Source organism: Brassica rapa, chromosome A04, assembly GCF_000309985.2.
Source record: "Brassica rapa cultivar Chiifu-401-42 chromosome A04, CAAS_Brap_v3.01, whole genome shotgun sequence".
Lineage (NCBI taxonomy): Eukaryota > Viridiplantae > Streptophyta > Magnoliopsida > Brassicales > Brassicaceae > Brassica > Brassica rapa.
This window is the reverse complement of record NC_024798.2, coordinates 8,974,546-8,999,048: the sequence shown is the minus strand read 5'-3', so window position 1 is coordinate 8,999,048 and position 24,503 is coordinate 8,974,546. Positions and strand designations below refer to the sequence as shown.

Below are 24,503 nucleotides of genomic sequence, written 5' to 3'. Positions count from 1 at the left end.
ATTTCCTTAATGGAATTGTATGCTCCTCCTTTTAAAAAAAAATCACTAACTTTTATAATTCTTTACAAAGTCTTAATCATATATATGAAATTCACATTTTGGCCGAAAAAGACTCGTTGTATCAAAATATTTTATAAATAAATAGTTCATTATAAATAATCAGTAAATCATGAATGTCATACTTATATCAATTGGTCCAATATGATTACCAGACAATAATTTGACTATTTCTAACACACACAGCTGTCTTCCTGATCATACACACCATTTCTCATAGATTTTTATCTTTGTACCTATTTTCATCATAACAACACAATCAGAGTGTATTACCTGAAACATATGTGTAATGCAAAACATCATACATATCATACATGGGAAGTACATATATAGACAAACCCATCATTTATTTTGACAATCATCTCATATTGTATTTTCTGAATTAGAATTATATATTGTAAAGCATTATATTAGACTGTTTCTTTTTAAAATTCAGTATCAGTACTTCTGAGATTTTAGACATTTAACCAGCATGATAGTCCAGACACTGAGATTATTGAAAATAGGTTTAACATTTAAATGTGTTAAGATTAATTCTGTGACAATACAAGTAATATAATAGTCCAAACCGAATATTTTGCATATATAGACACACCCATCATTGTTGATAACCCACTATACGTATTTATATCTTGGTGAATTCACGTCTTTAGGTCTGTCTTTAGGTCTTTGATAATTTTTGCATATTTATTGTGAAAAGTGTGATTATTTTGCAGTCCATCTTTGGTTTTGAGTCTCAAACCAAATGTTTCTCATCTAAGATTTTGACTTATGTACACATAAGGGGAAATAATTTTTCACCGACTCTTATTCTCTTAGCCATGATTTTTTTCGTTGGGGTTTCCTTATAAGGTTTTTGACTAGGTAGGATCTAAGGCTTTTCAATAAGTAGTTTGGTATAATAGTCGTCAAGGAAAAGTGCTATGAATATTATATTATGTCCAGTATAAAATTTTCTAGATTTACTTGACTAACGAGCTTTACTTATTCTTCAAGTTTGATATAATATCCAAGCGAAAATCTTCTATTTTATCTCTATACAAAAAAAAACTCATTATTTATTATAATTAAGAACATCACTTCCTGTTTCTTCTCTTCTTTACTTATAGCAAAAAACAATTTTATCTACTTACTTGTTATACATTTTCATTAACACTTTAAATGAGTCTCATAAGGAAATAATTAAAATAACTTTATTTTGATCTAGTCATATTTTAAATCTTAATATTAACTATATAAAATTTTATTATTGACCTAACATATTATTTCCTCTTTTTCCAAAATATTATCTTTACAATTATGGTATAAAAATGAGATTTACATTTTCAGAAAAGTTTAATTTTGCAACTATTTGGTAGAAAATGCAATTTTATGATTTTGATGGAAATTTTGATTTAACAAAATCATTTGGGAAAATGCTATTTTTGGGGTTTCGCGAGAAAATGTGATTTTGTGGTTTTCTTCTTAAAATGTGATTTGCAGTTTTGGCCACAAAATAATATTTTATGGTTTTGGCAAGAAAATAATATTTTCAGAATTCATGAAAATGAAATGTAAGGATTTGGTGAAAATTTTGGTTTTACGATTTTGACAAAATATTGTATTGTTGGGACATTTGTGATTTGCGGCTTTGGTAGAAAATTTTGATTTTGCGATTTTGGTGAGAAAATGTGAATTGCTGTATTGGCGGAAAAGGGGATTTTGCAGTTATTTACTGTTTTGACGTGAAAATAGTTTTTTTTATGTGTATGGGCGAAATGTGATTTTACAGTTTTGTACAGTTTTAAGGTATGGGAAAATGTAGTTTAACATATTTTGCAGAAAAAAAATATTTTACAATTTTACTGGCAAAGTGTTATTTTACAATTTTAGTGAACAAAACTATTTTGCGGTGTTGATGGAAAATTTGCAATCTGAATGCTTCTTTTGGATAAACGTGAAATTTACATGTGTTATTTTGGACGCAAATCATCTCCATCCAGACTTACCAATTAGATTCATCATGATGATCAATCTGGATAATTTCATTTTAACCAAAATTTTAAAACTGATATAAATGAACCGTTTGAATTTCATGTGTTTTTCACTTAATATCTTACATAATAAGATCGAAATGTAAAGCAGAATCATCCTCTTTTTATTCATATAAATGCATAGTACATGTATTTATACAAGTAATTTAAAATAGATTCAAAGCCTATAAAAAAGGAGCTAAGCTATAGTCGATCGTGTCTAACATATATTTGAACGTCTCAAATCGAATATACAAGATTATTTCTAACACTCCCCTTCAAAGTTAAGATGGAGGGTAAATATCACGAACGCTCATATTATGTAAGAAATATTTAAACTAATGTTTTCCTAGTGGCTTTATTAGTAAGTCCGACAATTACTCAGTTATCATGGGAGGTTATGATTGAACTATATGTAACTGCATCACGAAAAAAGTGGCAGCAGTATGTTAGGCTGCTTGGGTTTTGTAAAATGCTTTTGTAATGCAATGCTGATTTGGTAACTGATAATAACCTTTTTAATCATCATTGGAGAAGATTATGGTATCCACGTAACATCCCTTCATAAATTATAATCCGTTCATTTAACAAATGGAAGTCGACAAGGAAAAATAAATTGGACCGAAAAAGAAGTTGAATATTTCTTAAGGGTTCATTTATATCAGTTTTAAAATTTAGGTTCATCTATATTAACTTTAAAGTTTAGGTTAAAATGAAATTCATCCAAATGGATCATTATGGTGAATCTAATTGATTCGTCGGATGTAAATGATTATGTCCTCTCATTGTTTCAATGTTTCCCGCCCAAAGCCTTAATAAAAAAAATTCGCCGTAACTGTAAAATGATATTCTTTGAAGAATCTAACATATTTTCGAATGATTTTTCATATATTGTTTAGATAATTTTTCAACAAAACCATCAAAAATAATATTCCTTAAGAACCAATATATTTATCGAAGGATTTCTCTTTTTTTTTCTCACAAGATAAGTTGATAATATGGTTTTACCAGACAAGATAAATTGACAAAAAATAGCAAGTCAACAAGGAAAAAGAAATCGGCACCAAAAAAGTAGACAAAAAAGGAAAAATCCTAAAGATAACAGAAAATGGCTAAAAAAAGATATTCACCAACTTCAACCTTATATAAATAAAGAGGCTCCTGAAGGCTATAAGATTATTCATAATAATCGCAACAGCTTTCTATTCAAATCTGAAAATACTTCTCACAAATGTCCTTCAATGACTTTATCGTCTTGTAACGAATTACAATTTGTTTGATCTCTATGTCAGTATTTTAGCAGTCAAAATATAATATATAAAAGATACATTTTAAGGAAAAAAAATACTAATGATGACTGTCGGTTTTATATAACAATCTTTTACTATCGTAAAAACTCTATAGATTAATAATTTTGTGTTTATGAAAATTTATTAATTTATAGAGTTATTAATTTAAAATATATTTCCTTTTTAAAATTTATTTAATTTTAGGCAATATTTTTCATAAAATAAAATAAATAGTCGATTTTCTCGTATATATATTAATTAAGTACTAGAAATTTAATTTTTATAAATTAATATTCGGTAAATTAAAATTAAATAAATGATTGTGTCATCACACCTACATCTCCAACACGCTGATCGCGTCATCACTCCGGTTTCTTCGTCATTCTGGTCTCGTCTCAATATCTGGCTCAGTACAAAGAGTTATTACAAACGTGTCATACATGTCCAATCTTGACGGGTTTTTATATAATGGCTCGTCCATGACAGTATGTCTGCTATGACTTGTGCATTACGGCTAGTTGATATACCATGAATTTTACCCATTTTTAGCCATGGATAAGTGTTTTTAAATATATTATAGTTGTTTTAAAGTCTTTTTAGTATGTTTTCAGGTTTTGGAGTGATTTGGAGAAAAGTGGTGATTTTAGTGCATTTTGGAGATAAAATGATAAAGACCCGTAGCTGACCATCGAACAGCCCAGCGGTTGATGATTGAAGACGATAATCGATCGACACACACTCTGTGTTGGTGCAAAGGCCAGATTTGGTTCCAGCCGACTTTAAGCTTACGTCCCACAAGAATTACCGGATTATCCCTGACGAGTTTTATCCTAATATTTATGTGCTTTGCCATTGTTCTAGGCAACACACGCTTTTCTACATTTTCATACTTTCATACAGCAAAATACTTAGAGTCTTAGGTTTGGGGAGAAGATCCAAGAACTCTTTCAGAGATTTGTGATTTGAACTCCAAGTTTTTCTACTATATTCTATTTATGCAGTTTTCTTATTTCTTTTTTATGAATTGCTTAGCTATGTCTGAGTAGTTCTCTTTGTTAGATTTAGGGTTCAGATATTCATGAAGAATTAGCTCAAAATATAGAATTGCTATAGGATATCCATCAATTAAACTAATCTTAATGCATGTATTCTAGAATATCTAACTAGGACATTGCCTATAGATATTAGGGCGCAAACGGAAGCTTGGTTCTCTTAGTTTACATTGTGCTAGGATTGTTAGAAACAAGCGGAATCTGATTTAGTTTAGCCTATTGAACAAGTCAAACCCGTACGTAAATATTCCTGGAAGGTACGTCAATCGACAACTCAGTAGTTGCATCGATCGACACTTTCTCAAGACCAACAAGCGGCAACTGAGGTCTTATATCTGGCAACAGATAGTCTAAAAATACGGAAGTTGATCGACTATTCTTCAAGTTTGAGTTCTTGAATATTCAACATACACTTAGTCTCTATATCTATATAATCTTGATTGTCTGAATAGAAACCATAAGTCTAACGCCTTTCATATATGTTTCAAAACCCCAATCAATCAACCGAGCAATTACTTTGCTCACCCCTGCTATTTACATTTAAACCATTCGACATAGCTTAACCACATAACTACTAGATCTTTTGTGTGCCTTAGCTCCCTGTGAATTCGATTCCTAAGTACTACAACTCGACTTCTGATTTGAGAGAGTACAAATCACTCCTTTAGGATGATTTGAGTGATATCACTAGTCAACTGTTGGGTCATCCATGTCAGTTCATTTGTACGGCTTGTACAAGGCGGTGCATAAAGAACATAATAGCCCGTTCATGCATGCTATCCACGAAGCCCATCCACAGAGTAAGAAGTCCATACCGAAAAGAAGCATGCCCATTGCAGTCTGTCCACGACACCTCGTTTAAGGAATACTAACAATGTTAGCCGGTTCATAATGACTTGTCTATAAAATGAGATTGAGCATTCGACGAAGATTGAAAGCCGAGTCGAACTCACCTTAATCGATTAAAGCACCTCGCCGAGTTGAACTCACCTTAAATGGTTAGAATAGCTCGCAGTGAAAGCCCGGTTTAAATCACCTTATGTGGTTAGATTTCTTTGACATAAGCTCATATACTCCAAACATCGCGGTGAGGTACACTAAAATCTGGTCGATCTCAGTTATGGTGAGATAGTCTCTTAAAAATTCACCATCTCGGAAAACACTCATTCGATGAACTGAGGGAAACTTACTGTTGGAGACAGATTTCACACCCTCGTCAAAGCCCTTCATAAATTCTGATCGGCCTATTTAACAAATGGAAGTGGACAACGAAAAGAAAATTAGCGCAGAAAAGTAAGTCAGACGAAAAACGAAAAAATCCTTAAAGATAAAATGAAAAGCATAAAATAAAAATGAAAAGACAGTTAACTTCAACGTTTTATAAATCAGAAGGCTTCTAAGAGCTAAATATTATTCACAATCATCTCGACAGCTTTCTATTCAATGCAGAGAATAAATCTCGTAAACGTCTTTCGACGAGTTTATCTTTTGTAACGAACAATGATTAGCTTGACCTCGAGCTCGGTCGCTACGTAGCGACCGAGCGGTTCAAAGAGTATGTAGATAACTTTTATCGGACCCAGCTATAATATATAAGAGTTGATTATTCTGTATGACACATTTTGAGTTTCCCTTACATTCATAGAAACTTTCCACATGTGAGACACTTTCTTGTGGGGCCGACTGGTTTTTTGGACAATAGAATGTTGATTTTTTTATTATTTTATGTTATTATTTTTCTTATTCTACTTTATTTTTTCATTTACATTTATCTTAAAAACTAAAATATATTAAATAAAAATAATTTCCATAATATATATAGAAAATTCTCTATATTTTAAGATCCATTTCCATATAAATATTAATGTGTAAACAAAATTAAGTGTGGATGTTGACACCAAAGCGTGGATAGTAGAGTTATACACTAGTTGTGGACATGGACATCTTAACACAAAGCTTATTGGCTGATACCTTTAAGAGCTTGTTCTTCGCCATAGTCTCCGGGAAGGAGAAACCTCCCGGAGAAACCTATGTTTTCACTGTTACTCCCACCGTTACCGACACCGCCGACGCCATCACCACGATCGAGTTTCGGTTCTAAGTCGCTAAAGGTCTCATCTTTCGATCTAATGTACACCGATCTGCTGGAGACTTTCCTCATGACACATCCAATCCAACACAACTAGCTCTCGATCTCCGATAAGACAGTTCGATCAGAGCTGTCTTATCCATTGGAGTTCGATCAGGGCTGTCTTATCGGAGAACGAGAGCTATTTGCATTGGATTGGATGTGGTCACGGAGTAAGTCTTCAGCAGATCGGTGTACAACATTTTGAAAGATGAGACCTTTAGCGAGTTGGAACCGCTCGATCGTGGTGGTGGCGTCGGCTGTGCCGGTGGGAGTAATGGTAGAAATGTGGTTATGTAGGTTTCTCTTTCTGTAGACTATGGCGAAGAACAAGTTCTTAAAGGTATCAGCCAATGACCTCTGTGTTAAGATGTCCATATCCACAACTAGTTTAACTCTATTATCTACGCTTTGGTGTCCACGTCCACACTTAATTTTGTTAACACTTAATATATATATATATGAAAATAGATCTTAAAAGATAAAGAATTTTATATATAATTTATTATGATAATTATTTTTATTTAATACATTTTACAATATGAGATAAAAGTATAAAATGGAATAAAAAAGGAGGAGATTTGTGTGACGAGAAGAAAATAACTCTTATATCTATCTTATTAAAATAGAAGTACAAATAAGAAATACCCCTAAAAATTATAACTTATTTACAAAGCAATGCCACTGAAATAATAAATAAACTTAAATCTAAATTAATTTTTTTCTAAATCTATTCCACAACAAATTCATGATAAATATTACGCTTAATGCACATTAATACTATAAACCTTAATATGTAAAGTATAAAACTTCTTTCCATAAATTTGTGGGTATTATCCTCTATTAAATAATGTTTATTACATTTTTCAAAATTTTATTATTAATGAAATCAATTAACAATATTTACAAAATTTAAAAGATATGCCTTATTTGGGAATAAAAACTTAATAATGAAAACATATTTAAAAGATCCATTTTACTTGATATTTCTAAATTTGGACCTAATTTAATTTTTCAAATAACCAATTTGACTAATCTATTTAATTGAAGATATTGTTTTAGATATATATAACTAAAATGCTATTAGAAAATTATTTTTAAATTATGTATGATATTACATATGTTCAATTGAATTTTACCTTAAATTATTTTTCTTTAGTAATGATTTGAAATATTAGATTTGGTAATAACATGTACATTTAAGTATTAGTATTAAAAAATTTAAAAACACCTAAGATTTTTCCTATGAGAAAATTGTAATAGGAAAAGTTTCAAAAGAATATTCTTCAAGTTTTGTATGTAAAGAAAAACATTTAGACAAGATAACAATGTTCTAAGTCAATAAGTTAAAATAAAATTAATTTGATAATAATATAAATACAAGAAATGCAATTACTCATTCTAACAAATTACTCATTTTAATAAGTATAATATAAATATTTTAGTTTTTAAAAATGGATGACGAATATTTATATATCAGGTTGAGAAATTAAAAATTAAGACTACTTATATAACGGGTTAGAAATTTAAATATAGTTATCATTTATGACCAAAAACCTATCAAAACATCTCAAATAGTATTTTCGCATATATATTTTAATTTACGGAAAACACACACATAAACTAAAAATAAACTAAAAATATATATTTTAATTATTGTGCGTACTGTCATCATAAAAAATACATAATACGTGAAAAAATAAATATATATTATATTATTTATAGAAACAAAAGTGTATTTCTAAAAAATGAAAAAATGGTTTCTCTTTTTTTACTGAAAACCCAAATGTTGTAAATAATTCTTTCTAACGTGTATCAAACCCGACCAATAAAAGGCTACTAGCATTTCCTTTACCAGTAGTCAACTCGATATCGGGTAATTAAAAATGATATCGGTCAAATAAAAACAAATATTCGCGTGATATTTATATTTACAGTTATATATATCATTTTACTTTTACTATTAATGGAATTATGTAATAGTAATATATGTATTATTAAATGTATTTTTGTTACTATTTTATTATCATTTTTATAGATTATATAATGGTGTAAAAAATATTTAGTTACATTACGTAAACAAAAAAAACACACGCCCGGTTAGGCAGGTCCAGCTCTAGTTTGAAACATTAAAGACAATGAAACAATGAATAAGGTCTAGGGTCATGAAAGTCTTTGTGACAAAAGAAAGTGTGTATCAAGCAGTAAGTATCCTAGAGTGTAATTGAAATGTGAAAATTCAATATATAAAACATGTTTTCTATTCATTTGCAGAGTTCCGACTTCAAATATAGAAACTCTTTTAAATTGACCCTCAAAATTGTGCTAATTTATCTGTTGCAACTGCAGTGAAGAGTGCTGCTTTATCTACCACCAGAGATGATGAAAGAGATCCATCAAAGATTCCATCTATCTGTCAAATTTTGTCTCCCTTTCTGTATCATGCAAGTGAGATATTCTTCTTCTTCCTTCGAACATTGGAAATCTTTCAATCAATAGAAATCGTATTGGAGAGCATATCATTTATCCTTCAGGAGATTGTCATCTAGATTTAACATTGGAAATCTTTATTTCCAAGTTTCAAGGAGGTTTCTAATGAAACCATTTCTCATGGCCTCACGAATGGCAATCTCTTTCAATACAACGCAAAAAAAAAAAACAATGAAAAATCTTAACACTGTTGGTTCATCTAGACAGCCAAAAGGTTTAATTATGTTCACTAGCTACAGAGTAACTGGGATTTTGGATCTTATATAGAAATTTATCTTAGAGAAAATATTTTATTCTAAAAATAAGTCTGCGCTTTCAAAACACCTATTAAAATCTAGTAATTATATTATAAACAAAAGGATAAAAGCCAGAATTTTGTTTTCTTGTTTAATGTCTTAACAGAAAACTCAATTATACAAAAAGGCGATTCACGAGACAGAAAAGAACAAAAGAGCTTTCTGAAAGACCTTATGTTTATGTCTCTTGTATATCAATAACAAACAAAAACCTCTTTCAACTTTAGAAAACAAGCTCCAGGATGTCTTCTCTTCTCTTCCTCATCTCCATTGCCTTAACCATAACATTCAATAACCATACTTCAAAGGCAGCAAATCCAGCCGTAAGCTTCAAAGACAATGTCCCTTGCAGGAAAAATAATTTCTTCTCAGTCTCAGGTATCTTCAACACATATTGTATTTAGTATTAAGAAACTTGTCTCTTCTCTGTTGTGAAAAGTTTGTCTTCTTCTGTATGGCTGTGTGCAGATTCCTATAGGGATCTTGAATGCAGATTCAGACAAGTGAAACCTAGTTTCAAACAGAAGACAAGAGGTCGTTATCGCAGAGAATCCCATGTTTTATGTCTTGGAATCAAAAGGTGTTCAAGAAACGGGAAGAATCAGATATTCTTGGCTGTAAAGAAGCATCCAGAAAGGAAGTCCAGTCGGAATCTGAAACAAATTAGAAAAGAAAGTCAGGTTCACTTCCAACACAAGAAGCAACAATCATCAAGATACAAAAAGCAAAATATAGGAGACAAGAAGTTATTTTTCCCACCTCCATGGTTTCTTCCTCCAAACCCATTTGCGCCCCCACCTTCGATTTTTCCACCAAACCCATTTCAGCCACCGCCTCCTTCGATATTCCCTCCACTCCCATTTCAACCTCCTCCTGCTCCACCTCCATCAATTTTCCCTCCATTATTTCCTCAGCCGCCTCCTGCTCCTCCTCCGTCTATATTCCCTCCAATATTTCCTCAGCCTCAGCCTTCTCCTCCTCCATCTTTCTTCCCTCCCAACCCATTTCAGCCTCGTCCTCCTCAGCCTCCTCCCACTCCTCCTCCATCGTTCTTCCCTCCAATATTTCCTCCGCCTCCTGCTGCTCCACCGCCCTCTCCTCCATCCTTTTTCCCTCCAAACCCATTTCCTCCGCTGCCACCGATATTTCCAGGTCTAAATCAACCACCACCACCACCTCCTCCTCCTCCTCCACCACCTCCGTCAATATTTCCATTTCCTCCATTCCCTTTCCTTCCACCACCACGCAACCCTGGCCCTCCTCCTGCTTTATCTTCTTCAGCAAACAAACAACCTACTTAAGCGGACAAGAGTATCATATATATAAACCAAGCTTTTTATTTGAGAAATGCACTGTGTTGTATATGTCATTTATGTGTTTATACAAGGGTGAAGAATAAAGATGTGTTTTCTACTTCATTTTTTCCTTTCCTTTTTAAAATGTTACAAACCTACCTCATATATATGCAAAATCACTAGCAGAATACTCATAATATGGCTCATTTCTGAAGGTTTATGTGCACCTGTATCATAGTCTCTGATTAGACTTAAATGCTCCACTTATAGTGTAGATCCAACTTATGATTGACCATATATTTTATTTATATACACTAAATTATTAACTTCAAATTTATTTATTGTATTTTTATAGTTAGATAATTTCTGAATTATATTTGTATTAAAATTAGTTAACCTATAAGTTTTTATATAGTTTTAATGGGTTGACAAAATTATATTTTTTGTAGTTTTTATAAAAAAAATTATTTAAAAATAGGTTTAATTTAATTTCATCACTTTATGAGATCGCACATGTTCAAGAAACAACGCTTTGTGTATATCTTCTAGTTCTTCGTTATAAAAAAATTAAAAATTTTAACGACTGCATTAGATAATGGATTAAACCAGTGTTTTTAAATCCAGACCAGGAGTCGGACCGGGTTAAACCGCAAATCGGAGATCAATTCGGATTGGATTAATAGCAAAATCCAGCTAAAATTAAACCGATTAAAAATTCGTATCAGACCGTTAAAACACCGGAAATCGGAGACCAATGAACCGGCCAAACCAGAATTCGTATGTAGACCAAAATTTTGATATGATTTTTTGATATTAATTTTAGATTTGAACTATTAAATTATATTATAACTTTATATTATATTTTCAGCTGTTATTTTCAAGTTTTTAAAATATTTTTGTTATTGAAACATTATGTTTGATATGATGTTTTGTATATTATTTATATTATGTATATTATTTACAAAATATCATTAAATTAGCACAGTCAGTACTAAGATATGGTTTATATTTTCACGTGTTTTCATTTGTTTCATAAGAGGAACATCTTTTAGTAAGTTTGACTCGTAGACCGTGTTTCATACGAAGAATAGGACCAGTAGCTGGTTCGATCGTTTGGCCTTTGACTAGTTGAAAATCATAGTTTTGTAATATTTCCACGACCACTGTCTTCATGAGAGTCATTGCTAAAAGCTTACCCAGGCAAGATCTTGGTCCCCCGAAAAACGCAAAGAACTTGTACGAAGGCTCTTCTCTAAACCCTCCCGTCTCTGAAACCCACCTCCCAGGCTTGAATTCCAATGCGTCTTCTCCCCATACTGCTTCCATCCTCCCTAACGCATAAATAAAGATTAAAATCTTCATACTTGCATCGACTTTATGCCCGCTTGGAAGCACATCTGGTCTTACGGGAGTCATGCGCTCAAATGGAACAGGCGGGTAAAGTCTCATCGATTCATACAAGGCGCCACGTAAATACACCAGTTTGTTCAAGCACTCAATGGAATAATCATTAGACGGCCTCTCTTGGCCACATATTTTTAAAAGGTTTATGTTTACCTCTTGGCGAATCTTAGTGACAACTTCAGGGTTTTCCGACAAAAGCCAAAAGAACCAAGTGAGAGCAGACGCAGTGGCATCCCTCCCCGCTAGAATGAAAGACAACATGGTGTCTCTGAGAAACTTACCGTCACTGGGGTTCAAGAGGTCGTACTTAGTTGCATCTAGCTTCATGTGTGATGTCAAAAGATCCGCAGCTTCATCATTGGCAGTGTGAGCATGCTCTCGTGATATTATCTCTTCTCTCTTAGAATATATAAGCCGTGCGCACATTCGTGTCAAAATGGCGTCAGCTTTGGACAGCTTCTTCTCTTGTCCGAACCCAACCCATCTTTGCAGCTTCCACAAGAACCTCGGTTTAACATGCCTATACATAACCCCTTCACCAACATCGTTAAGAGCTTTAGCGAACTCATCAGCCTCTGGCATTTCAACGCAGAGAGATCTAGGATCGGCGGACCCAGTTACCATCACTAAGGTTGTGTCGAATGTGAACCTCACGAACACATCCTGCAAGTCCACGACCGCTCCTTCCTCTGCTAAATGATTAAAAAGAGGAATGAGCCCGTCATTGATTTTTCTTCTCGTGGTACTCATTAACAACCTTCGAAACCCTTAGTGGCTGAACATGAATTTAGAAGCTTTCCTCAGATTCTTCCATAGTTCCGAGTCCGCGGTGAGTATCCCGTCTCCAAGAACATCAAATACTTCTCTGAAGTCGGGACCTTTGGTGTAGTTGGAGAAGTTTGAGCTCACTATATGATGGATATTTGCTTGATCAACCGTGAACAACATATCCATTCCAGAATACCATGGGCCTTTGAATGTAAACGTCAAGTTAGAACTCCTGAGAATCTCCACGCTAAACTCATAGATACGATGGAACTCAACGAGCAGTCCCGGAAGCATCCCGAGAACTGGCCAGTTTCTAAGCAAGTTATCACGAGGATTCATGAAGAGGAAGAAACAAAGTGGGATAAAACAAAAGATGGCTATGGAAGCTTCAAAAACCATTATTGAAGCTATTGAAAACTTGAAGTTTGACTCAGTGTAATATAACGTTAGATGGTTTCTCTTAGTGCATATGGTACTTGATTCATATACACACACACTATAAAGCACAATGCATCAATGTCGATGACGATGCTGATTACTCACCACATATACGATTAGAAGAGATTGTGGATATTAAAGTAAGTGATTAATGAGTTAGTTAGAAAGGTAGTTAGTCGATAATACTCAATTACTCCTATAGTCCTATTATAGGACTCCTATATTAGCACGTTTTCATCGTGTATCTGTTGAGATTGAACCTTTGATTAAATCTTATAAAAGAAAAATAAAGAAGAATCAGTGAGAAGAAGAACAAACAAAGAAGAAGCACAAGAAGCAAAGGTGCAAAAGAAAAGAAGGAGACTTGAAGCGCAAGAAACTGAGGAAGATGAAAAAGAAGCAAAACCAACGTGGATCCACAAGAAGTCAAGGACAAGGTTGGTTTGTGTAGCTAGAAGTTACACAACAAAAAGAAGAGTAACTAGTTAGTTTGGTTAAAAGCTAACAGAGTTAAGTTGTTAAGATAGAGAGTTGTTAGAGTTGTTGATGTCTAAGATAAGCATTGCTTGTAAGAAAAGTCTAGTGTCTTAGAAGTTGTATAAGCAATGTGCAAGTGTAATAAGTAGAGGATTCAATTATAAATTGTATGTGTGTAGTGTTGCAAGAAAAGTATCCAATTCTAATATAAAAATTGGATAAAAGCCAGGGTTTTTACGCCCGACCCGGACCGGAATCGGACTGACAAACCCGGTGACCCGCTAAATAATCCGATTTAGGTTTTAAAAAATATCTACTAATTAAAAACCTGATAAAATCCGCTAAAACTCTTAAACCCGGTAATTCAGCTACCGATTGAACCATTGGTGTACCAGTGATTAAGTTTGTTTAGTTTTTCACAGGATTTTAATTAGTTAATTAAATGTGTTTTGTATTCCAAATAAGAAGGTAAGTTTTTACTTACAATTTTAGTTTTCTCGTGAAGTTATTGTTTTCCTTGCTGCCACATATATTCTATAGCTCTTTAAATTTTCTTTTTTAATTTTTTGCTTATTTTGTTCATCGTAAATAGTATTCGTATGAGCCTTCTAACTTCTAACTTTTAGCATATAAACTGTGTTTTTATTTTTTTCGTTAATCACATGGTTCTATCTTTTTATTTTATTTTACATGTTTCTAAATAAATATAAAATATTTTGTTGTGAATAAAATTCATTGATCTTATTCATTTTTCAAAAGATATAATGAATGATAATAGAAAGAACTAAAACTAGTTAATGAGATTTGATATTAATTTATTTTTTTATCAAAAATCTATTTCAATCTTAATGTTTATTTTTGGTTTATTTTGATTTAAAATTTAATTTTATTATTAACATTAGATATCTAAAGCTTATGAGATTTAAGTCTTGCTATATTTTATTATATGTTATAATTCCTAAGTTTTTTACAAAAAAGATTATTAAATGGTTTTTATTATTTATAATATTTTATATGTAAGATGAAAATAAGATAAAAGGCAATTTGAATATTTTCTGTATATTCTTACAGAAATGTAAGATTTCTCCTATTTTTTAATAACTAATATATAGGTATGTATTAAAATTAATTAATTTATTAAACTGTGGTTCGTTTGTAGTCGACCCAATAACTCGGTGACCTGAAAAGTTATCCGGATCAGTTTAAAAACATTGATAAAAGGATAACAATGTAGACAACTAAAAGTGTTCTCTCTTATCTCTACAAACACAAAATAAACGTGAGAGAAAACTGAGAGAGTGTGTGCTTGTGTATGATAAAACACAAGTACAAAAACAGAGAGAGTGTAAAACAGAGTAAGAAACAAAGGCTGACCGTGAGAGAGTGAGGTCCACCAAATCCAGAAGTTCAAAATGGTACGAGAGCTGTGTTGTTCAAAATTTCAACAGTATCCTATAGTCCTATGAGTCGGACAAAAAAAAAATCCTATAGTCCTATGTTATACATGACAAATCCTCATCCCCTTCTGTAAAAATTCAACTTCGTACCAGATTTAGACAACCTTTAGGTCCAAAAAAACATTTGAAAAACAAACAGTCAGTAAAAACACTTATATCAAAAAATTATGGAAACTGTTATGAGTCCCACATCGACCAAGTGATAAGATAACTTGGTTCATTGTAGAAACAACCAATAGGAAAAGATGTTTCGTCAATGGTTGTTAGATAATACTCCTCTTCGTGATTCTTGGTTTAGTTTGAAGTAGTTAGTGAAACAAAGTTCCGCATGTTGAGTGTTCGAAAAGCAAGATACGATCTTAAATGATTTGCACTCGTCTGTAAATAGATAGATGAGGGAGTGTTAGCTATGAGGCCTTACGTCCTCCTTTGCTTTATGAGTATCTGAGAAAGAAGAAAGGAAGTCAGCAGAAGGGGACAATTGAGAAAGGTGACGTGGCACAGGAGGCCACTTGAGTGGTACGGTTATGAAGAATAAGAGAATAAGGAATAAAGATGGTGAGCTGGAGATCTTGCTTAACGGCCCACGTGATATGTTGGCTGACTAGGAACCTTTTATATATATGAAAGAGGATTGTATTGAGAGAGCATCAAGAGATTTGATCTCAAGTTAGAGAGGGAGAGAGAGACCCTAAGAGAAATACTCTCTAGTTTGTATTCAGTCTTTCATTATATCAATACAATCATCGTTTTCTCTTTTATCACATAACAACTTGGTATCAGAGCTTCTCTTTTCTGGGAATCGATGGCACCAAGGAAGAAATCAGAGATAGAAGCTGCATTGGAGAACATGAGAGAAGAGGTGAACAATATCGGTGTGGTAGAACGTTCGATGGAGGATCTCAAGGAGAGTGTGATGGAGATCCGAAGTCGGATGAGCGTGATGGAGCGGTTGGAGAAATGTTTGGATGAAAGCGAAGAAACTCGGAAAAAGGAGTTTGTGACGTTGTTTCAAGCAACGTTGCAAAGCCAAGATGGAGATCCCGATCTTCACCGGAGAGAACGCAGAAAGCTGGGTCTTAAGAGTGGAGCAATATTTCGAGCTGGGTGAGTTTTCAGAGGAAAGAAAGTTCAAGGCGGAGAGGAAGTGCTTTAATGAGGACGTGTTGCTGTGGTATAGGTGGGAGCGTGATCGGAATCCGTTTGTAAGTTGGGACAGATGAAATACTGTGTTCTGGAGCAGTTCTCTACTACCCATGAGACCACTGCTCGACAGAGGTTGATGATGTTGAAGCAGGAAGGCACCGTATGGGAGTATATAAGAGATTTCATCGCGCTAGCATCGAACGCACCAAAGGTTACCGACACGGTGTTGGAAATGGCGTTTACGATTGGGTTAAAACCTCAAATCAAAGCGGGCATAAAACTTATGGCCCAGAAGTCTGAGGAAGATGATGAGCGTAGCGAAGCTGGTGGAGGAGTGGGTTAGTTATGCCAACCCGTCACTGGAAATACAGAACGAAAAGGGGTTTCCAGGAGGAAGCCAATCCGGATCGACGTTGTTGGGAATACGATCTGGACCAAGTGGAGGTAATGGGCCTGGGTCGAATTCTAGCCCAAGGCCCAAGACTTTCCAAAGTCAAGAGAAGACAGCTCCCGTCGAGAAGAAGCCGGCGACGCAGAACCCTAATTCCACTGGGCGAAACAAGACGCTGTTCTGACGCCTGTCTCCGGCAGAGTACGCTTGATACATAGCAGATGGATTGTGTTTTTAATGTGGAGGGAAGTCACATGCGAGGCGGGACTGTCCCAATAAGGAGTTGATGGTGTTGGTGGTTCATGAGGGTGATGCGGACGAGAAGGAAGAGGCGGAGGAAGACGAGAAGGTAGAGGAAGAGACACTGATGTGCCATGGGGTAGCGCACCGGGCAAAACAGACATGCATGGCTTGATCATTGGAAGCAGTAATGATATATGTTCATTGTCTGACTCATATCTTCTAAAACACGAGGCTTATACACATGAAATCACTTGTAGAATGTTCTCAACTCAATTACAGAGCTCCTCGAAGAAGAATCAGATCAAACGGAGTTCATATGTGATAGTTATGCTATTTACAAATCAGGTGATCTACAGTTCTCGCGAATTCAGACCACCCGAGAAGCTCGAAATGGCTAACCTTCTTTCTGATGAATCAACGGCCAATTCAATTATCACAAAGGTGATTATTCATGTTCTAAATGTCCAAGAAAGCGTTGGGCTTGATGGTTTTCAAAAAGATTCAAAAACAAGCTTGTTTGGCCCAAATGGAGAAACCGATAAAATATTGGCTAAGGGAAAAGATGGATTTCGACCAGCTCTCAAAGGGACATGTCTTGGCCCATATCAGGAGTATATTCTTCACCTTTCAAAGTCCTGGTCGTGGCTATATGAAGAGGTAGTCCAAGTTTCAGTCAAAGACTTTATTTAGTCAAGTCTTTGTTTCTATTTCCAATGTCTTGTTTTTTAGCACATTCTTCTTTGGATCTCTACAACTTGTAATCCTATAAATAAAGCCTTAGAGCCACGAAATAAACCAGATTGTTTTCCCCTTTTGTTGAGTTAAAACTCTTTGTTCTTTGTAGAACTTGTTCTTAGTTTCTTGGTGAGGTTATCTCCAAGTTTCGATCCTTCTTTTGTTGGACCGGTGCGTCACATCCGGCAACGATCGAAATCTGGTAGTATCTTTGGGCTATTCCGCAACCCTTAGTGTCACCCCTCGATCCATCAGTTCTCAATCCTCTCGGATCTGAGTTCATATCAAACTTACCGAAGAGTGATCCTTATTTTGGTTCTATCAAGTGGTATCAGAGCCACTCTTCCGGTATCTCTCTTGCACATTTGATCCTGGTCTTTTAGTGTTTGTTTTGAGTATCCAGGAAAGACAAGTTCAGCCTCTGAATGAAAGCATTGGCCGTGCCCAACAACCTCAGATTTGGAGAAGCTTTGTTGTTCAAACCGGCTACCTTGATACCAGCGACAGAGGTTCAGTCCAAGGAGGATATCTAAACATTCCGAAGGTTTTTTGTCATGAATACAATTTTCCCGGAAAGCCAACTCAAACGTTATTCACTGAGGCTTGGAATCTCATGAAAATCTTCACGGATGAAAAAGTTATGAATTTTCTAAACCGGAGGTTCTTCAGTCCATCTATCCGCGAGTACCAGATTTCTAAAAGAGATTCATGCCCCAGAATGAATCGGCCTGAGCCAAAACCGATCCTCCATGAACCAAAGATGTTTCCTCAGTCATCCTCCTGTCTAAACCAAAAGCACTGTAAGGATCATGAGTTGATTGCCTCTACTCTTCATGAAAATGTTTTGAAACCGAGAATTTCAAAGAGAACATATTCTTACGTGGTTGAAAAACGTTTTGCTCAAACCTTTTCATGAATTGTGTTCATTGAGCTGTGCTTTGAAAGAGATTTTGTTTAGGAAAAGGCATGAACCAAAATTGCTTAGACCAAAGAATTCTTTTGATTTCGTTCATGATGAGAATTTTTCAGATTTGGCATTGTCTCTTTCTGTTCCTAACTGTTTCTCACCTTGGCCTAATTTTAAAATTGATAAACCAATTTTTGGCGATCAGCTTACTTGTTTGATGCTTGCCCACGTGCTTGATGATTATCCTAAGGGCTTGGATCCTGATCTTGATGTCCTAAAGATAGAGAAACCCTTTGATTATTTCTTTCGCAGATTTGATGTGGTTTCTCTAGTTGTTTTGAATGAACAGGATAAGCATGATCAGTTTCCAAGGAGAGCAAGCGCTGGAGAACGCCTAAGGACTTATGTTCTTCGAACATGAAACTGGAAATACTTGAGGGAAACAAGTTCAAAACTCCAAGGAAGTTTCTGTCCAAAATTTTCCTTCTCTGAATTTTACATGATTTTAAAATTCTTTTTGTCTGATTCATTTTCTTTTGATTCAGGTAAAATTGATTTGAGGTCAAATCCTTTTGAAGAGGGAGGGAATGATGTGCCATGGGGTAGCGCACCGGGCAAAACAGACATGCATGGCTTGATCATTGGAAGCAGTAATGATATATGTTCATTGTCTGACTCATATCTTCTAAAACACGAGGCTTCTACACATGAAATCACTTGTAGAATGTTCTCAACTCAATTACAGAGCTCCTCGAAGAAGAATCAGATCAAACGGAGTTCATATGTGATAGTTATGCTATTTACAAATCAGGTGATCTACAGTTCTCGCGAATTCAGACCACCCGAGAAGCTCGAAATGGCTAACCTTCTTTCTGATGAATCAACGGCCAATTCAATCATCACAAAGGTGATTATTCATGTTCTAAATGTCCAAGAAAGCGTTGGGCTTGATGGTTTTCAAAAAGATTCAAAAACAAGCTTGTTTGGCCCAAATGGAGAAACCGATAAAATATTGGCTAAGGGAAAAGATGGATTTCGACCAGCTTTCAAAGGGACATGTCTTGACCCATATCAGGAGTATATTCTTCACCTTTCAAAGTCCTGGTCGTGGCTATATGAAGAGGTAGTCCAAGTTTCAGTCAAAGACTTTATTTAGTCAAGTCTTTGTTTCTATTTCCAATGTCTTGTTTTTAGCACATTCTTCTTTGGATCTCTACAGCTTGTAATCCTATAAATAAAGCCTTAGAGCCACGAAATAAACCAGATTGTTTTCCCCTTTTGTTGAGTTAAAACTCTTTGTTCTTTGTAGAACTTGTTCTTAGTTTCTTGGTGAGGTTATCTCCAAGTTTCGATCCTTCTTTTGTTGGACCGGTGCGTCACATCCGGCAACGATCGAAATCTGGTAGTATCTTTTCGCTATTCCGCAACCCTTAGTGTCACCCCTCGATCCATCAGTTCTCAATCCTCTCGGATCTGAGTTCATATCAAACTTACCGAAGAGTGATCCTTATTTTGGTTCTATCAAAATGATGTGCCGCAGTCCACGGATCATTACATGGAATCAGCTCAGCATGGAGTTCAGGACGTTCTGAACATTTCAACCAAGGTTCATGTTTTTCACCGTACCAGACTTGACTTGGATCATGCCAGACTTGAGAAGGATCATGTCAGACTTGAGAAAGATCATGCCAGACTTGAGAAAGATCATGCCAGACTTGACAAGAATCATGTCAGACTTGACTTGGGTCGAGCTAGACTTAGCTTGGGTCTTGATGAACCTGAAGACATACATGGATTCTCATCCGGCGGACCATCCGGACAGTCCCGCAAGCGTCCTTATCTTTACCCCGTGCATCCATCTGGTTCGGATGAATCTAGACATCTTGACTGGTCTTCTCCGTTTTCTGTGCCTTGACCAGATGTAGTCTTCTCTATTTTCCGTGCCTTGACTAGATCTAGTCAAATTTATATTTCCTATGCATTGTTTTCCCACATTTTCTTTTATTGTCTTTGACTACAAAACACTATAAATATGTAGTCCCTTTGATGAATAAAATCAGTTCAGTTTTGGTTGTTTATTTCGTTTCTTCTCTGAGTGAGAGAGAGAGAGAGAGTTCTTAGCTAGTTCATCGGTTTGAACCGGCTTGTTGATTTGGTGGTCAGCCAATCATCTTTGTGTGTCATTTGGTGGTTAGCCAACACACTACATTCGTTCTTAGGTGGTTAGCCTTAGATCGTGGGTATATCAAGAGCCATTCCGCATCTCTTGACGATCCTTTCAATCCATCTCAGTTCCAGAAGCGCCATTTGCTTCTCGGTTCATATCCAACATCCAGCTAAAGTGATCCTTCCCGATTTTGGTTCTATCAAGTGGTATCAGAGCCACTTTGGCTGGTTTGTTTTCATTTCATCTTTTCATCTTCTCATCTCTCCACGATTTTCTTTTCTTATTTCTTGTTGGATCCGGGCTGTTCCTTTACTCCCTTGTGATCGTCTATTATAAAAAAAAAAAACGATTTAGAAAAAAAAAAAAAAAAAGATTTGGTTTGAATCATTTCCGAAGAGAAATCCATGGGGAGTGGTGGAAGAGAAATCCTGCTGGCTGAAGAGAAACCCAGCCTTAGGACAGTTAAGGCGGATCCATTTCAAAAATCTCTTCATCTTTCTTTCTCTTTTCTTTATCCCACAAAAGTTTGTTTTGGGTTTTGATTGCTGAATTTTGACTGCCTATCATCCTTTGAACCAGTGGAAAGAACTCTGAGTGACCATCTAAAAATCGTGAGCTAAACACTTGAGAGTGTGAGGATTTTTATTTGCTAACTTTGTTAAGTGTTTTCAGGATGTTTGGACTTCTCAAGAAATCAAAACCACAACAAGACGTCTACTTTCCTTTTAAAACTGTTTTTGAAAAGGAGCAATTGATTTTTGATAAGAAACAGTTTGCTTCTAATGAGTTTGACTTTGTGCAGAAACAAAAGAAGAGACAAAACAGGTGTGATGATGAGAAGTGGGTCAGAAGTCGTGATCGCCCCTTCACCAAAGCCAAGAGAAGCAACTGTGATGTGCCTGATCAGAATGAGCTTCAGACTTATGCCAGCTTGGAAAAGATGTTGCATAAGGCGATTCATGTTGTCCGGCAACTCAAAAAGAAGGGAAACAACAACACTTCTTCTGCACCAAAACAACAAAGTAATTCTTCTTCTATTTCAAATTCTGATTTGAAAACTAATGTGTTGTCTTCTGATAAAAGCAAGGCTGTGAAAACCACAAGCAAGGCTCTTTCTACCATTTGTTTCAAATGCCATAGAGTCGGTCATTATGCCAACAAGTGCCAAAAACAGAAATCGTTGGTGACTTTGGAGAAAGTTGAAACCAAGCCAGAAAAGGAAGACCTTTTACCAATTTTCGATGACTATACACATGAACCGAAAGAAGGGTCAGGTGGAGAGCAAAATTGTGGTCATAAAGAAGGATCTTCTTCCATTCACAAACCGGACCGAACTCAAGGTGAGCAACGTTCTGATTATGGTTCTTTTGCTTATAATCCTTTTCCTTTTAATGTTTCAGATTTGAGGACAAATCTTTTTGAAGAGGAAGGGAATGATGTGCTGCAATCCACGGATCATTACATGGAACCAGCTCAGCATGGAGTTCAGGACGTTCTGAACATTTCAACCGAGGTTCATGTTTTTCACCGTACCAGACTTGACTTGGATCATGCCAGACTTGAGAAGGATCATGTCAGACTTGAGAAAGATCATGCCAGACTTGAGAAAGATCATGCCAGACTTGACAAGAATCATGTCAGACTTGACTTGGGTCGAGCTAGACTTAGCTTGGGTCTTGATGAACCTGAAGACAGACATGGATTCTCATCCGGCGGACCATCCGGACAGTCCCGCAAGCGTCCTTATCTTTACCCCGTGCATCCATCTGGTTCGGATGAATCTAGACATCTTGACTGGTCTTCTCCGTTTTCCGTGCCTTGACCAGATCTAGTCTTCTCTATTTTCCGTGCCTTGACTAGATCTAGTCAAATTTATATTTCCTATGCATTGTTTTCCCACATTTTCTTTTATTGTCTTTGACTACAAAACACTATAAATATGTAGTCCCTTTGATGAATAAAATCAGTTCAGTTTTGGTTGTTTATTTCGTTTCTTCTCTGAGTGAGAGAGAGAGAGAGAGTTCTTAGTTAGTTCATCGGTTTGAACCGGCTTGTTGATTTGGTGGTCAGCCAATCATCTTTGTGTGTCATTTGGTGGTTAGCCAACACACTACATTCGTTCTTAGGTGGTTAGCCTTAGATCGTGGGTATATCAAGAGCCATTCCGCATCTCTTGACGATCCTTTCAATCCATCTCAGTTCCAGAAGCGCCATTTGCTTCTCGGTTCATATCCAACACCCAGCTAAAGTGATCCTTCCCGATTTTGGTTCTATCAGACACGAAGTTTGTGGAGTGTGCCGCCTTATCTGCCAAGTCGGCGATGGGAATCTCCTCTCCTCGAACGATCAAATTGCGGGGGTCTGTTCAGGACATTCAAGCCGTCGTGCTTATTGACAGCGGGGCCACACACAACTTCACCGACTACCGTTTGATGAGGGAGTTAAGATTGGTGACGGAAGAAACCCAAAGCGTTGGAGTGATCACAGGATCAGGACGACCAGTCAGGAGAGGAGGAATTTGTAGGAATGTGACGCTGGCGATGCAGGGATATACGATCACATCTGATTTTCTGCAACTGGAGCTCAACAACGTCGACATCATATTGGGCATTCAATGGCTAGAAAGGTTGGGAGAGATGAGAGTCAATTTGGAAGCTGTAGACGATGAAAATTCTGATCTAAGGGAAGATGGTGGTGTTGCAAGGAGTATCTGATATATGCAGTTTGGAGGTGTCGTTTAAAGCTTTAGGGAAGCTGTTGGACCAACCTGAGTTGAGTGTAATAGTTGACTGTCAGGCCATGGTGGCGGATTTGACGGAAGAGAAAGCAGTTCCTGCAGCATTTCAGAAGTTGATTGCTCGCTTTCAACAAGTCTTTGAGGAACCTCACGGATTGCCGCGTTCAAGAGGACGTGAGCACGCAATCACCCTCTCACAGGGAAGCAATTCCGTGAGTGTACAACCCTTTCGTTACCCACACAGAAGGAAGAGATATATAGAGCGTCAGGTGACAGCAATGTTGAAAGCTGGGATCATTCAGGAGAACATTAGTCATTTTCAAGTCCGGCGTTGCTCGCAAAGAAGGACGGTAGTTGCCGTTTTTGTGTTGACTACCGGGCTTTATTGGCGAGGGTTTTAAACCCATATTTGGCAACCACGTTACAATTTTCTGCTATTCTTTCTGCAAGCGCAGCTATAAACACATCAGGTGGAGAGTTTTGGCTAAAAATCAAAACCACAAAGGATCTTCAGAGCTTCTTCTCTAGATGGAAAATCCACATAGCAGATACTTTTGAAACCATGGTGCTCCACAAGCTTTTTATATTCTGTTGGCTTGATAACCATACTTCCAGAACCAAACCACGACATCTCATGAGCCACAGCATCGAACTGTTTAAGATTATTCACATTATCAAGAAAGATGAGCCATATTTGGTCGTGTAAAATATTTCTTATCACACCCAAATGGCATATCCTTGTACTATTTTGGCTCAAGAGCTTATAGAAAGAAACACCTTTCCAAACCATACTCATCAATCCCAAGGTGTTAGACTTACCCTAACATTCTCCATGAAACAGGTAGCTGAAAATTGCTAGAGTCAGCTTTGTAAAGCTGCAATGCTATACCTGGATTCTGATACTAACATTCTCCATGAAACAGGTTGGCTGAAAATTGTTAACTTCCGAATGTGAACTCCAAGTCCTCCCACCATTACATCAAAAATCCTAGAGGGTGTAGAGGCGCTAATGTT

General features: G+C 35.9%; 1 protein-coding gene and 1 pseudogene across 1 annotated transcript; one reads left to right on the top strand and one right to left on the bottom strand.

The window, feature by feature from the left end:
- The first annotated feature begins 8,919 nt into the window (after nucleotides 1-8,919).
- Nucleotides 8,920-10,782, top strand: LOC103863810 (leucine-rich repeat extensin-like protein 3). Its single transcript, XM_009141563.3, has 2 exons — nucleotides 8,920-9,702; nucleotides 9,793-10,782. The coding sequence occupies exons 1-2, from the start codon at nucleotides 9,567-9,569 to the stop codon at nucleotides 10,623-10,625; spliced, it is 969 nt and encodes a 322-aa protein (XP_009139811.1). The 5' UTR covers nucleotides 8,920-9,566; the 3' UTR covers nucleotides 10,626-10,782.
- A 309-nt stretch (nucleotides 10,783-11,091) lies between these two features.
- Nucleotides 11,092-23,241, bottom strand: LOC117133456 (annotated as a pseudogene).
- Between the last annotated feature and the right edge of the window lie 1,262 nt (nucleotides 23,242-24,503).